This window comes from Psammomys obesus, unplaced genomic scaffold (assembly GCF_907164565.1).
Source record: "Psammomys obesus unplaced genomic scaffold, mPsaObe1.curated_primary_1811, whole genome shotgun sequence".
NCBI classification, from domain to species: domain Eukaryota; kingdom Metazoa; phylum Chordata; class Mammalia; order Rodentia; family Muridae; genus Psammomys; species Psammomys obesus.
Window position 1 is genome coordinate 19,538,574 of NW_026596057.1, and position 15,100 is coordinate 19,553,673.

At 39.1% G+C, this 15,100-nt stretch overlaps 1 protein-coding gene across 1 annotated transcript in view; it reads left to right on the forward strand.

Moving 5' to 3' along the window:
* Pla2g4a (phospholipase A2 group IVA) overlaps positions 1–14,794 on the forward strand; it is a 227,402-nt gene extending 212,608 nt beyond the window's left edge. The window contains exons 14-16 of the mRNA XM_055624400.1: positions 4,997–5,192; positions 6,498–6,655; positions 14,273–14,794. Coding sequence (XP_055480375.1) covers positions 4,997–5,192; positions 6,498–6,655; positions 14,273–14,404 — 486 coding nt within the window. The 3' untranslated portion in view covers positions 14,405–14,794. The remainder of the gene's footprint in view (positions 1–4,996; positions 5,193–6,497; positions 6,656–14,272) is intronic.
* The last annotated feature ends 306 nt before the right edge of the window (positions 14,795–15,100 follow it).

Consider the following 15,100-nt stretch of genomic DNA (forward strand, 5'->3'; position numbering starts at 1 on the left):
TTCTTCTTCTTCTTCTTCTTCTTCTTCTTCTTCTTCTTCTTCTTCTTTAGTTTGCTAGAATATTTAGGATTTTTTATTGCTTACTTTTTTTTCAGATTATAACAACCTCATTTTTCCATAGTGAGGATTTTTGGTTTTCTTAAAAACACCGACATGTTACAGGGATAAGTTTTTGTTTTAGTCCCAGGTGTGGGATATGGTGATGCTTAAGATTTTCCACAGAAGCTGACTATGATTTGTGTAGGGCACAGCCGGGGCATGATTTTGCCAGCTGAAGATAGTTTCTGCAAGTGTATGGCATTTGGAATTCTAGGGACTCTTGAGAGGGTATATAAATGCTGGAGCCCTGAGAGGGGCTGCAGTGCCTGCTGCTGCTCCTCCTGCTGTTGCTGCTGCTGCTGCTGCTGCTGCTGCTGTTTGCTGCTTGCTGCTTGCTGCTTGCTGCTTTCTACTTGCTGCTGTTGTGGTTTGTTGCTGTTTGCCAAGTGGTCAAGTGCAAAGAGACGAGGAGAAGAAACTGAATATTCTGATGATGAAGATCAAACTTGCCCCAAGGAACTTGATGCCCTTAATCAACAAGAAATAGTCTAATGATAAAGATGCCCTCTTTCCCATTTATCCTTCTTTCTCTCCTACCTAGTGTTGTGAGTTTGGAAGGGTGGAATAAAGGTAGAGATGGGTGGAAGAGAGTAAGGAACCCACAAAGCAGAAAAACTCCAGCTACATTTCCCCTTCCCTTTCCTCCCTCCAAACTCTCCCATGTGCCCCTCCTTGCTCTCTCTTGAGGCTGAAGAGAAAGACTAGGAGGCCTCAACACTACACAAAGAACTACAGGCAAGTAAGGAATCATGAGGGCAGGAGAAATAGCCATCCCCAGGGAAAAGCATACCAATTGGTTACCCAATACCAAATGGTTATCCCTGAAAACATGTATACAAGTAACAGTATACAGACTGATCAGGTTGTATTTAGGAATGTATGTGTATATTCATAAATACATATACATATAAAGTTCATGACTTTTATGAAACAAGAAGAGTAGTGAAAACTGTATATTTCCTGAATATCAGATACCAGATTTAAAGTACTTGCTTGTTTGTCCACCTAAGCTTTTCACATCGCATCTCTAATCTTCTTAGCGACTCTGTGAAGATAGTAGTAATTGGTTTTATTTTGCAGAGGTAGAAAGTATAGTAGGGAGAAATAGGAAACAATGAGATATAGGTGAGATGTACTCTCGAGTTGGTCATTTCAGGGCTAGTGTGCATGCTAGTCCCCATGCTATCTGTATCTCACAATCCCCACAGAGACTTTAGGGATGTCATGTAGTGTATTTTAGGTGGCCTCACATGAACGGTGCCTGGTGGCTGTGGTGCTTATGTAGATGGTCTTGGATCATCCAGTTAGCACAGGTCTATTTAAGGTGGACCTGTTACACTGTGCAATGCAGGTACGTGGTCAGCCTCTGCCTTCCATCCTTTCCCCAACTGTTAAACTACTTTGTAGTTATTTCTCTCATTGACTTAAATGCATCAAAGCTTCAAATTCAGGGCCCACTTAAGGGTAGGGCATGGTAAGAGGCTCAATAGTATTTGTTGTGTGAATTAATAAATATTCTGAGGAAGTAGTTGAGGCTTACTGCACAATCTTCTGGAAATGGGTAACTTTTTCATACCATCTCTGACAGCTTTGGATCTGAAAGGTCACTGGCTTGCTATCTCTTCCCTCGAAGGGTCTAGCTGCTGTAGTGTTGAAAGCCGTTCAACAGCATGCACTGACTGGTTTGCCTTCAGCTCCAAGCCTGTGACTTAGGGCAGCCAGTAATGAGTATCATTGACTAAATCAATATGACAAGCATGTTTTGAAAAAACGAAACTTTAGTGGTTTGCTCAAAACTTTGTCTCTTATTGGCTTTTTTTTACTTTCTTTTCCTTTTGTTTTCTTTATTTTTTTTTCTTCTCTTTAACCCTGTTTATAGATTAGATATTTGTATAGCACTTATCTGTGTGATAAATGTTAGTCTAGGTAAATGCTAATTCATCTTCGTGTTTTAAAGTTGAGAATATTAAGCGCAGAACTATGCTCAGGCTAGAGAACTGACATTTGGACTCAGGCGTGTTGGGCCCAGTCTGTGGTTTTACACCACAGTACTCTGTAACCATTTATTTATTCTGGCTCCTGAGACTGCATAGAAAGAGTAATAAGGTCTACTTTGTCCTGACAGCTTCCCACATTGATTCCCCAGGTTAAATTTGTCTTAAATTGTTATTTATTTAATTTTGTATGTGGTTTGTGTATGTGTGTGCGTGCGTGTACACAAATGTGTGTGTGGATGGACTGCTTATGTACATGTCTATGTTACGTGTAAACATGTGAAAATGTTGGGTACATGCATGTTCCTGCACCTGTGTGTGGAGGCCAGAGGTGGAGATCAGGTGTCTTCCGCAATGGCTCTTCACCTCATTAATTGAAATGGGTTTTTCGCTAAACTCATCACTCATTGTGGAGACCTGAAATTCCATTTCTTTTCCATAGTTTTTTTTTTCAAAACACAAAACAAAACAAAAAACCTCTGCCAATTTAGAGATGTAAATATATTATTTAAACATAAAACTAATTAATTTTTAAATATGCATAATTTTATAACAAATGTTAAAAAATCAAAAGGAAACATCCTTTAAAAACCAATTTACTAGTAATACAAAATCCTATGAAATATGATATATTATTATACCCAAGAACTTACAGAAACCATTAAATAGGAACATCCAACACCAAAAGCTCTACAATCCAACTGTATGTCATAGCTACTCAAAAGCCTGCAACTTCCATTTTTAAAGAATTTTCTCTACAAAGAATCTTACCAGTGATACAAGAGCCTATGCCATGTTGATTCTGAAGTTACTAGTAAGCTGCACTTGAAATTCACATTCTTAGTAGAACAATTTAATTGACATGTTTTTTACACTTTGATGGAGATGGCAGGTATAAAAATCCAGTAACATGGTGTCTTAGGGTTTCTATTGCTATGATGAAACTCCATGACCAAAAGCAACTTTGGGAGCAAAAGATTTATGCTATTTTTCAGCTTGTAACCCATTGCCCAGGAAGTTGGGTCAGCATTTCAAGGCAGGAATCTGTAAGCATGAACGTATGCTAAGGCGAGGGAGAAGTGCTGCTTACTGGCTTGCTCAGCTTGCTTTCTTACATAACTTGCATCTACCTTCCCAGGAGTGGCAATACCCACAGTATGCTGGACCTTTCCCCAGCAATCACTGTTAAAGAAAAGTGTGCTGCAGGGCAGAGCCTTTCAGAGGCCCTCTGTGGCAGGCTCCTAACTTGTTTCCTTTCTTCTTCTTCTTCTTCTTCTCCTTCTTCTTCTTCTTCTTCTTCTTCTTCTTCTTCTTCTTCTTCTTCTTCTTCTTCTTCTTCTTCTTCTTCTGATGTCCATCCTCTTTGCCTTTCTGGATGGGGATTGAGCATTATAGCCAGAGTCCTCCTTCTTGATTAGTTTCTTTAGGTGTACAGATTTTAGCAGATTTATCCTATATTATATGTCTATGTAAGTGAGTATATACCGTGTGTGTCTTTCTGCTTCTGGGATAGCTCACTCAGGATGATCTTTTCCAGATCCCACCATTTACCTGCAAATTTCATGATTTCCTTGTTTTTTATTGCTGAGTAATATTCCATTGTGTAGATATACCACAATTTGTGCATCCATTCCTCCACTGAGGGGCATCGGGGTTGTTTCCAGCTTCTGGCTATTACAAATAAAGCTGCTACAAATATGGTTGAGCAAATGTCCTTATTGTGTACTTGAGCCTCTTTTGGATATATGCCTAGGAGTGGTATGGCTGGATCTTGGGGAAGCGCTGTTCCTAGTTGTACAAAGCAGATGCTGAGACGTATGGCCAACTGTTGGGCAGAGAGCATGGAATCTTATGAAAGAAGTGGGAAACAGTAAGATCTGGAGAGGACAGGAGCTCCACAAGGAGAGCAATAGAACCAAAAAATCTGAGCACAGGGGTCTTTCCTGAGACTCATGCTCCAACCAAATACCATGCATGGTGATAACCTAGAACCCCTGCACAGAAGTAGCCCATGGCAGTTCAGTGCCCAAGTGGGTTCAATAGTAATGGGAACAGGGACTGTCTCTGACATGAACTGATTGGCCTGCTCTTTGATCACCTCTGCCTGGGAGGGGAGCAGCCTTACCAGGCCACAGAGGAAGACAATGCTACCACTCCTGATGAGATCTGATAGACTAGGATCAGAAAGAAGGAGAGGAGGACCCCTCCCCTGTCAGTGGACTTGAGGAGGGGAATGCATGGAGAAGTCGGAGGGAAGGTGGGATCGGGAGGGGAGGGCGGAGGGGTTTATGGAGGGATACAAAGTGAACAAAGTGTAATTAATAAAAGTGAAAATAAAAAAAGAAAAGTGCACTGGCTATGGAGAAAAGCCTGGTTTTGAAACACTGAGAGAGAGAGAGAGAGACTTCACATGCTTACCTACAAGCCAGTCTTAACAGAAGCATTTTGTCACTTGTGCTTTCCTCTTCGCAGACAACTCTAGCTTGTGTCAATTTGACAAAACAACAGCACAGACCAACCAAGACACAGGGTTGCTCATTCTTCACTCTTGAGAGTGTTAAACCCCCCAAGGCTTAAAACCCATTCATACAGTTGCAAATACTTTGGACCCATTTATCTTTTTCTCTAGCAAATTCTTACTCAGTTTAGTTCGTTAATAAATTTGTCAAATGCCTGTTTAGTCAGGCCATGCTGAGATTTGACATAATGATACCAGGTTTGTTTAGAGAGTAATTTTTACAGTTATTGGACATTTTCACAGCCTTTGAACAGTGTTAATTTTTTTTTTTTTGTCTTAGCAGCTGCAGGCAGATACTAACACTCAGTGAATTTAGAATAATGAACAGACCAGATGAACAAATGCAGACTGAAAATTTCCAAATGCATCTTTCTCTTCCCTGCAGGAACTTCTGCTTGCAGAGAAGTGGGCTAAAATGAACAAGCTCCCCTTTCCAAAGATTGACCCTTATGTGTTCGATCGGGAAGGATTGAAGGAGTGCTATGTTTTTAAACCCAAGAATCCTGATGTGGAAAAAGATTGCCCAACCATTATCCACTTTGTTCTGGCTAACATCAACTTCAGAAAGTACAAGGCCCCAGGTACGATTCTGTGCAATTGAAGTGTGGCTGGCAACATGACTGATATTAAGGTGTCTTTAATTTACACCGATGCGTGTATTCCACGAAGCTGTCTTATGAACTATGACTATGTGGAGTGCTTCTCTTATCGTGACAAATAGCTGTAATCTGAGAGCCCAAAGTTCTCCTTTTCCTCACCCCACCCCCAAGAGTTCAAGTTCTTTATAATAGAGAAACTGAAAGATGAATGATAAGCTCAGCAAAAATTGCTAGGGCATTGAACCAGAGTCTTGGGGTTGAAGGGCTTCCTTAGAAAAGGATGTTGAATAGTTTGACTTTCATCTTTGTGAAATGGCTTTTCTTTTAAAAATAAAATCATGAAAAAGGCTCTGGGAATATTAATTGACCCCAAAACTCAATGTAGTCTAACAAGACAGCATAGCTGAAGCTTTTGGGCTGTCACATTGTATTTTACAAACGAGAATCTAGTTCAAGGAATGGTTATTCTGTTTTACTATATCTGGAGGAGTAGGTGAGCTTTCTGGCATCCAAAAAGATACTCGTTAACAAAAGAGGGATGTCTAAGGCTTTAAATTCTAAATATTTTCAGACCAGAAGATGCAGTTTTCTATTTTGTGAATTGAAAGACACAAACAGCACACACACACATCACAACGGATGAGGGAATACAGAAAATAAGTTTTTTTCCCCTAGATTTCTCAGAATGATAAAACAATTAGTAAGGGTGGAGTTGTGATGGCAGAAGGAAGGCTGTGTGTCATTTCTGGTTTCAAATGGAAACCTTAGTTTCAAATTGAAAAGCTGGTTCAAACTGAAAGCAACCTAGAAATTTTTTTTTCTATTACTGGTAGTTCTCAGGAGAAAACAAGAGGTTGGTAAGTCCAGGGGTTTCTGTGGGTTGAATAGGATTCAATATTTCGGGTTGGATTTCCCCAGAGGAAGATTCTCAGGACAAGTTTCGAGTGCAAAGGGTTTATTTGTAAGAGAGAGAGGAAGTGATACTGGGCAGGGAGACAGAAGACATACCACATGTTAGAAAGCCAGCTATCCCAAGAGGAACATGACCCATCTGGGAAAATATAAGGCAGAGCTCCCAGGATATAGAATCACCTTTTACAGCCATGTACCCGCAGGCAAAGGCACTGGGTGTCATACCAACTTGAGTGTGGCTGACTGGGGAAGATGTAGGTACTAGAATCACGGGCTCTTGGGTAACTTTCGGTACTGTCTTCACAGTTTATATGGTTTGGAAGATTTTTTTTTTAATTTTTCAGAAGCAAGATTCATATTCTTTTTGGCATATAGGTGTCCCAAGGGAAACCAAAGAGGAGAAAGAAATAGCTGACTTTGACATTTTTGATGACCCTGAATCTCCATTTTCAACCTTCAACTTTCAGTATCCAAATCAAGCATTCAAAAGGCTACATGATCTGATGTACTTCAATACACTGAACAACATTGATGTGAGTATTTCCCCCAACTGTTAGAATGATAAATCACTAGCATACACGTGAATTCAGGAAGAAGGAAAACAAGGCTTGGGGTGGCCATACCCAAAATGTGCTGCCTTGTTTCTCATGAATTATTTCACTAACCTGTAAACGAACCCTGAACCTTCACAAGTAACAACATCATTTTCTGCGATTAATGAAAGCCCACACTTTTTACTATAGTGTGGAGACAATGTTCATCTCCAGCTTTCTTGGTATATGTATTTTATTCATTTTATGATAAAATAGTTTATGAAAAGAGGAAAGTTATGGAAGGGCAGAATATGGGCAGGAGAGTGAGTGTAACCATGAGTGCCATTACTGCAGAAATCTCACCAATGGCTTAAGGAAAGCATGCTTTCAAATGTTTACTTTCTGTATCTCTTGATAATATTGCCAAATACTACAGCCTCTTGCATTTTCAGCCTTTGAGCTAGCCTGTGTGCTTCGTGAAAGAGACTTCTTCAGCAAGCCTTTCCCTTTCAGTATCAAACATTCTTATCCTCTGCACATCTGCTGCTAAAAGTCCTCGTTTGTGAGATTGCTCAGTGCTAACGGTACCATTTCAGAGTGCTGTTGTGTGATTGAAAATCATCAGCTTGTGGGCCCAAATCAAAGCATTTAGCCAATTGTTATTGGATGTGAAAGCTGAGCTCATAGGCCTACCTGGATTTTGCACATTAAAAAAGAAAATAAGAAAAGAGAGAGGTTAGAGCCATATCTCATGTCTAACTGACTGGAGATTATGAATGGCTGAAGAGAACATACACTTTTACTGCTTCTGTGGAACTTACCCAGATTCTGTGCTAAGAGACCACTAACACACATCCATGTGCTTGCTCATTTAGTGTTTCTGAGGCAGTTTTAGATGGGTCAAATGCAATCATGATATAATGGCCATAATACTTACTAATCAATATAGTTTTGCAACCATATGAAATTTTTTCCAATAAACCTCAGTCCCTATAAATTCTAAAATCCCTTCTTTTTTTTCCCTGTATTTTCCAGTCTGTGATGACTAATACATAACGTACTTACCAAAAGTTGCAACACATCATTTCCTTAACATATGCTCTGTAAATCTTACATGGGAGTCAATATTTTAAACCCTCATGCTACCTTACTTCTGTGCTGATGGTTAAAATTTAAAGAAAATAGAGAAATAAATACTGTGACACAAGGAACACTGGGAAACTATCAAAATAAAGTCGTATTTTATTTTGTTTAGGTTTCGTTTTATGTAGGTATGGAAGAAAGGGTATGAGCACAGGTGCCCCCCCCAGGAGCTGGGGGTGTCAGATCTCCGTAGAGCTGGAGCCATGGGCAATTGGGAAGTGCCTTATATGGGTGATAGGACTGGAGAGCTAGAATTGTAGGAATGATAAATACCACTTTAGAAAGAAGCACACTCACACATGTATTTTAAACAACTACATTTCTCTTGCTATTTTCAATTCCTGTTTATATTAGACCTGCTAAAACATTTGCTGAAAATAACTGTATACATACCTTACAGGCATTCCTCCATAGTTGATTCGACACAGACATGGAAATAGTAAAGCCTGAACAAAAATAATCACGAGATTCTCAATTATCATTAGATTCTTCACAAACTATTAACTAAGTAATATATATATATAAAATATATATTTATATATATATTATATGTATATATAATATGTATATATAAAATGTATATATATGTGTGTATATATAATAAAATGTATGTATAATATATATAATATATTATATATATATAATATTATGAAATTTGGGAATTTTTTATCCTCTCATTGTTTCCCCAAAACTGTTTGCAGCTATCTCCCAATTTCATACCCACCCAACTTTGTGTTTCATTATTTAGTCTGTAAAGTCCAATTAGTACTACCTATATACTCTTGACTGTGTGTCCATCCACCGGAGAATGTTCAACCTACCAGGAGTCTTATACTTAAAGAAAAAACAAAACAAAACAAAACAGCCTGTTCTATCAGTTATCAATAGCTCCTGAGCTAGAGTTTAATCTTTGTAATTACCTCTGTCCTCGCTAAGATGAAATTTTGTCTGGCTTGAGCTTGTACAGATTCTGTATTTCGTGTCGTAACCATTATGAGTTTCTACATGCAACTACCCCCTTTTGTGTAAACATTCTGATAGCTTCTGCTAACATTTGTGGCCTGACATTTAGAAGCAAAGATACAGGTTTTATAGTATCTTTACATACAGGATAGGTCATGTCTTAGTAACGTTTTTATTGCTGTGGTTAAGATACCATGACCAAGGCAACTTATAAGAGAAACAATTTGGGGCTTATGGTTTTAGAGGATGACTCCATGACTATCATGGTAGGAAAACATGGCAGCAAGCAGGCAGGCATGATTGTGGAGCATTAACCAAGAGCCTATATCTTGAGACACAACCACAAGGCAGAGAGAAAGCAACCTAAGATGGCATGGGTTTTTGAAACGTCAAAGCCCACTATCAGTGATTCTCCTACTCCAAAAGGACCACACAATCTAATCCTTCCCAAACAGTTTCAAGCAGGGAACAGACATTCGAATATCTGAGCCTCTGGATGCCATTCTCTTTTGAATCACAGTGGCTGCTTGTAACGGAACATACTACTCAAACTTCATGAGGTTTGGATTCTTCCTCTAGCAATAGAACACATCACAGAGGCAGTGTGACTAGGAATGTATACCCTGCTAATGGAAGCTACTTAATCATGAGGCGCTTAGCTGTGTATGGAAGTCTCCTGCTGTCCTGAAGTGAATGGAAAATCTGCAAAAGGAATGGTGAAAGTGTTAAAGGATTCACCGTATAGACAACTTGTGCAGATAATGACAGTATAGGCATTACGTAAATGTTTTGAATAAATGAATGTAGGCTTTTTCCTAAATGAAATGGCCATTTAATTTATGTTCAAGTGGAATGACCACTTACATTCAAATGGCCACTTACATTCAAGTGAAATATGCTTATTTGTGTGTGTGTTATGTGTTATTCTATTTTTATTGATATCTTCCCTTTGGTAACCTCTTGCATGTCATTTATCCAAGAATAAAACACATTTTATCACATAAATTCTTGGTAAGTAGTGATGTATAAAATTAATTAAGTTTTGCCAAGCATATGATGCAGCGAAGTGCATTTGGTTCAGCTGGTTAGAGCCTCCCACACCATCTGATTGGAGTAGCACCTGGACTTAGACTCTAACAACTGCATACGGATCCTTAGAGTGGTTTTCAGATGGCAGAAACTGTCCTAAAACACGGTGCAAAGTCATTCATCTACTGGAGCCTTAGATTGTTTTCAAACTTGTAGCCAGAGCCACTGTGCCTTAAGATGTATTCCCTCAATTTGTTTTCTGATCTGTTTTGGCTCTGAAAAGTCTTCTGAGTGCCTAAGAGCCTGGAACTCCTGTTGATCATGTTCCTAGGATATCCTTCAGAGGACTTTTCCTCTGCTTTGGCTCACTCTCTGACAGCAATCTGGCTTTTTCATTAGCATCAATTTTCTGTACTTACTCAGTCCTCCTGGATTCTTTTTCAATGAATATTACCTCAATGCTTTTACAGTTAGGGAATTTTGTGGGATTTACATTTTTTCCTTATTAGAAACTCAGGGTATAGTGATTTAGACTGGTGGACGTGTGGTATGCGGTGTACAGAGGCTTTGGAATCAGAGCAATTGAGTGTCTAGTCATTGCTCAGCTCTCTCTTAACTGGGTGACCTCGAACTGATAGATTATTTTCTTCTTTTGTAAGGGGAAATGACAATATATTTTATAGCAGTAGAGCAGTGTTTAGTTAAAATACCTTACAGATTTAGATTATAATAAGAACTCAGGAAATTGCAACAGCTATTATAACAAGTAATTATTAGTTTTTATATTCTCTTCTGCTTGTAAATTATAAATTATAAACTCCATTAAAAACATAACATTTATTTTCTGTACTCTAGGGATAGTGGTCATAATGCCTGGCACATCAAATGAATATATAATATACTTTTCATAAAAGCCATTGACTGATTGATGATAACGAGGGTCAGGGTAAGGGTTGTCACTCTTTGGAGATGGAGTTGTTGACCATGACACATGTATACAACACATGCCTGTCTGTGTAGCATGTTCACTCATAAACCACCTCTTTGATCTGGAGGAAACATATATTTGGAGGACTCTTTTGCAGTACCTGTTGGCTCAGCATGCTTTCCATTCTCACTCAGCTATCAGTACAGCAGGCAAATTCAGGAAGCTCCTCTGATACTACTATACATCACTGTGTTTGTCAGAATGCACAACCAACTTCAAGTTTTGTCAGATGGCCTTATACAGAGTTTTAATTCGTTATTTCTCATGTTCACGTGACAAGATAGCTGAGAGAAGCAGGAAATGTTTATTTTGGTTCACAGATTAAGCATGTCATCCATCATGGTGGTGAAGGCCTGTTTTTGAGAACATTGCTGGTCACAGAGCAGTGAGGACTGCTGTGCATGGGATGATGCTGAGGACATTTAAGTTGATTCTTCTCACCCCATTTAACTCACTACCCATATACATGCTCAGACATTGATCTCCTAGGTGAGTCTAGATCCTGACAAGATGACAATTGAGGTTGACCATTGTAGTGTTAAATCAGAAGGAGGGAAAATGCATACCATAACTACTATTAGTTAACTCACAGTTTAATGGCATTTCATCATTACGATTACACTGGCTAGGTACAAGTTAAGGCTTTTGCCTATTCAAAAGATAATCTGCAAGTTGAATATCCTCGCATATTCTTATCAGGCCTGCAGGGGAGGTAAGACAGTGGTTCCTCCTGCCTGTCACACACGGTATTGGCCTATATCCTAAACCAAAGACAGATGAACCAGCGAGAAGCCTCAAATGAGCAGAATCTTACACACTATGGAATCCTTTAGAGTAAAGATTCAGAAATCTAAAATGGACAACCTATTCCTTTTTTTAATTTTTAGATTTTGGGAAAGGCATACAGAAAGATGATTGTTTAAAATGGGCAGAGTCCAATTCTGACATGAACCCCGAGAGGTCTGTTTATTTGAATTTTTTTCTGGTCTCTGTGTAGTATTTCAGTCCTTCTGGTTTGAAGGCAGGGTATATTGAAGTGTCTTACTGTGTGCCATCAGATGCCGCAGAGAATTCCTTTATGGCGGTTTCTAGTGGGGAGTGAGAGTAGTACTTTTAAACCTTAGGCTTAGACAAAGGGAGTTCTAACTTCTGTATCCCCCTTTGGGGAAGCAGGATCCTATTGCCTACGGATTGTGTGAGGAGGGGGTAGAGAACAGGAACAGACAATAGGACAGGAGAACATGTTTCCAAGGTTTTTGTTTTTGTTTTTTTGAGGCTTTTGTTTGAGGGCGTGTTTTTATGAACCCTAGCACCCTCAAACTCGCCTGTTTTTCATGTTCTATGTGATCTCATCTCATTTATCCATTGGTTGAATGTGTTTTTATTATTAGCTGTGCCAGGCTGTTTCAGGTACACAGAGATGCATAACACTAAAAGAGCAAAAAGCTCAGGCTTACAATCTTGTCACTCAGAAAGCTAAGGCAAAAGATCACAAGTTTGCAGTCTGGGCTATATAGGGACACTCTGTTTCAGAGAACAAAAAACAAACAGAAGGGAAATTTTTGAGTGCTTAATAGTGAGCAGATATTTCCTACTAAATATTCAATACTCAAAATTAGCCTAAGAAGCATGATGGATAGATGTGTATTTGTTTGTGTGTGTGTGTGTGTGTGTGTGTGTGTGTGTGTGTCCTTGTGTGAGTGCACAGGTGCTTGTGAGTGTGCGTTAATTTATAAGCAAGGGAATTGAATGGTTAACTAGGAAAAGTTCTGGAAGTCACAGTTTTGGCGTGGAACCTGAGTTTAAGTCATAAATCTTTCCTACTCTTTTCTCTCTCAGCCATTTATCTTTCAAGTGGCCTTATGTCTTTATGCTCCACAGTTTCTTTTCCAACCAAGCCAACCAGTTTCCACATTCTTCATATGTCCCCCCTTTTACCACAACATTCCATCCTTAGCTTTATATGGTTTTTATGGAGAAAACTGCTTGCCCCTTCTGCTTATGATATCATGCGAGTTTAAATCCAGTTATATTGTCCCTGTGGTTTATCCTAGGCATTTATTAATTTAGAAAATATTTGTTATGTGTCATTCATAATCTCAGTGCTGGGCCCACACACTAACTCTCCATGTTTTCATGATATTTCAGATCTCATATGAAAGTAAACATTAGCCAGAAAACTTGCAGTAATTTTGATGAAAATAGTAGTTGTTTCTTATACTGGTAATATTTTTATTCCTCTCTGAAGATATACCAAAGATTTCCACATTTGTCTACAAATAGTTGATTTGGACACCTCCAAAACTGTCTGATGGGAGGGAGGAAGATCTCATTTTCCAAGTTTATTATTTATTTATATACCCACATTGCTAAAAAAATTAAGGGGGCTTCTTTTAAAGAATTGGGAAGCTCTTGAATGGTACAGTAAAAGACTGAATGGATCATACTTGGGATGAGCAGTGAGGCTATAGAAGGTCAGTGTACAAGAGTTATTGCTAAAATAAACCTGACAGGAAGGCTTTGGCATCCCATGGAAGGAGAGAAACAAATATATAAACCTTCTAAGATCACTCTGAGTAAAAATAAAAGTTAGAAAGATACAGACACTAGATAATATGTCTTAGATACATCCAGATATACCCTATAGCATGCTAAAAGCTTTACAACTGTCAAATGATTTATTACTGAGCTTTTCTTTGCATGGGAGCAGCAGGCTCCCAGAGCAGCAGCAGGCTGTGTTCTGAGGGATTGGAAGCCTGGTCAATGGTTTCATAGTGTCACTGTGCCACCTAGTGGTTCAGCTTCCACATTCTTATCCCAAAAGATTGGGGTTTTTCTTTATAGATGTAAATGTTGGCTTTCCTTCATTTAAAAAAAGGGAGTGGGGCTTAAATATTAGGAAATGAGTAGGGTCCAAATGTTGGTAAACTCACTAATTTGTGATACTAACACTATTTCTCCTGTTTTCTTTTCTTTTTTTTTTTTTCTTATAATGTTAAGAAATTGAACACAGGGCCCCATATACCCTGGCAAGTACTTTGCTAACTGAGCTCAAAACAGCCTTGGCTTCAAAACTTAGGTTCTTCCTGGTGTGTGTGTGTATAAATTCACTGTTAAAGAATTAACACCAGACAGCCATTACTAGTGTAATATTCCCTGGGTCTTTTCTGTTCTAAAGCTGGTTGGTTTTACCTGGCACTTCTCTGCACCAAATGGGATGCCTCTGTGGGTTGTCTGAAGGAGCAGAAACAGGCTGATAACACAGCAGACTGGGATCTGGAAAGACAGAGACCGTTAAAAGGAAATACAGAAGCTCATTTGAATAACAGGGTTGATTTGCCGGTTCACACCACACAATAAGCCCATTTTTTGTCCACGTTTATTTCTTATAAGCTTTGTAGCCGCCTAACTTTCACCACACACAGTTTATCAGCAATAAGTGTTTTGGGGATTTCTAGTTGTGCTCACCATTTACCTTCTGTGTTGACCGGCAGGTGATAAAGGGTGCCATTGTTGAGAGCATCGAATACAGAAGACAGAACCCATCTCGTTGCTCTGTTTCCCTCAGTAATGTGGAGGCAAGAAAATTCTTCAACAAGGAGTTTCTAAATAAGCCTACAGCATAGTCTGTGTGCTGGAAAGATCAAGCCGTTTGAATTCTGTGATAATTGGAATTAAAGCACATCGTCTTGCTGAGCAAAAGAGACTGGCTGGTACTCAGAGCTGTGGTAATTTAGCTGTGTGTTAGGTGGGAAATGGTGTTGATTATGTAATACTTAGCAACAGTTTCTGTCAGTGTGAGTTTTCTGACATAACTATAGGGATATAGACTGTACTTTAAACATTCCTTACCATTTTTTTTAACCTGAGCTTTTTTATACATAAAATGTGTTTTCTTTTTAAAGTATTTAATGGTTTATTTCAGTAAATAAGGCTTCCCAGTGTGTGTGAGTGTTATTCACGGACTAGGTTTGTTCATGCCATAGTACAACACTATTTTTAATTTAAGTATTCATACCTACACATCTGAAATAAATACTTTGGTTTACAAATTACCACGAGAGACTTGACTTTTTGATATCACTTTCTCCATAAGTGTGCTTTGTATGATGTGTGTGCATGTGCTCATGCCATGACGGGTATGTGGAGGCCAGAGGACAACTCGGGTTTATCCCTGAGGGTTTCTTTGCTGTCCGTAGCTGTGTATGCCAGGCAGCTGCCTTTGAGTTTCTAGGGTCTGACCTGTCTGTCTCCCATCTCACCATAGGGTGTGGGGATGACAGATGTGTATGCTGAGGTTGGCTTCCCATGAGGATCCAGAC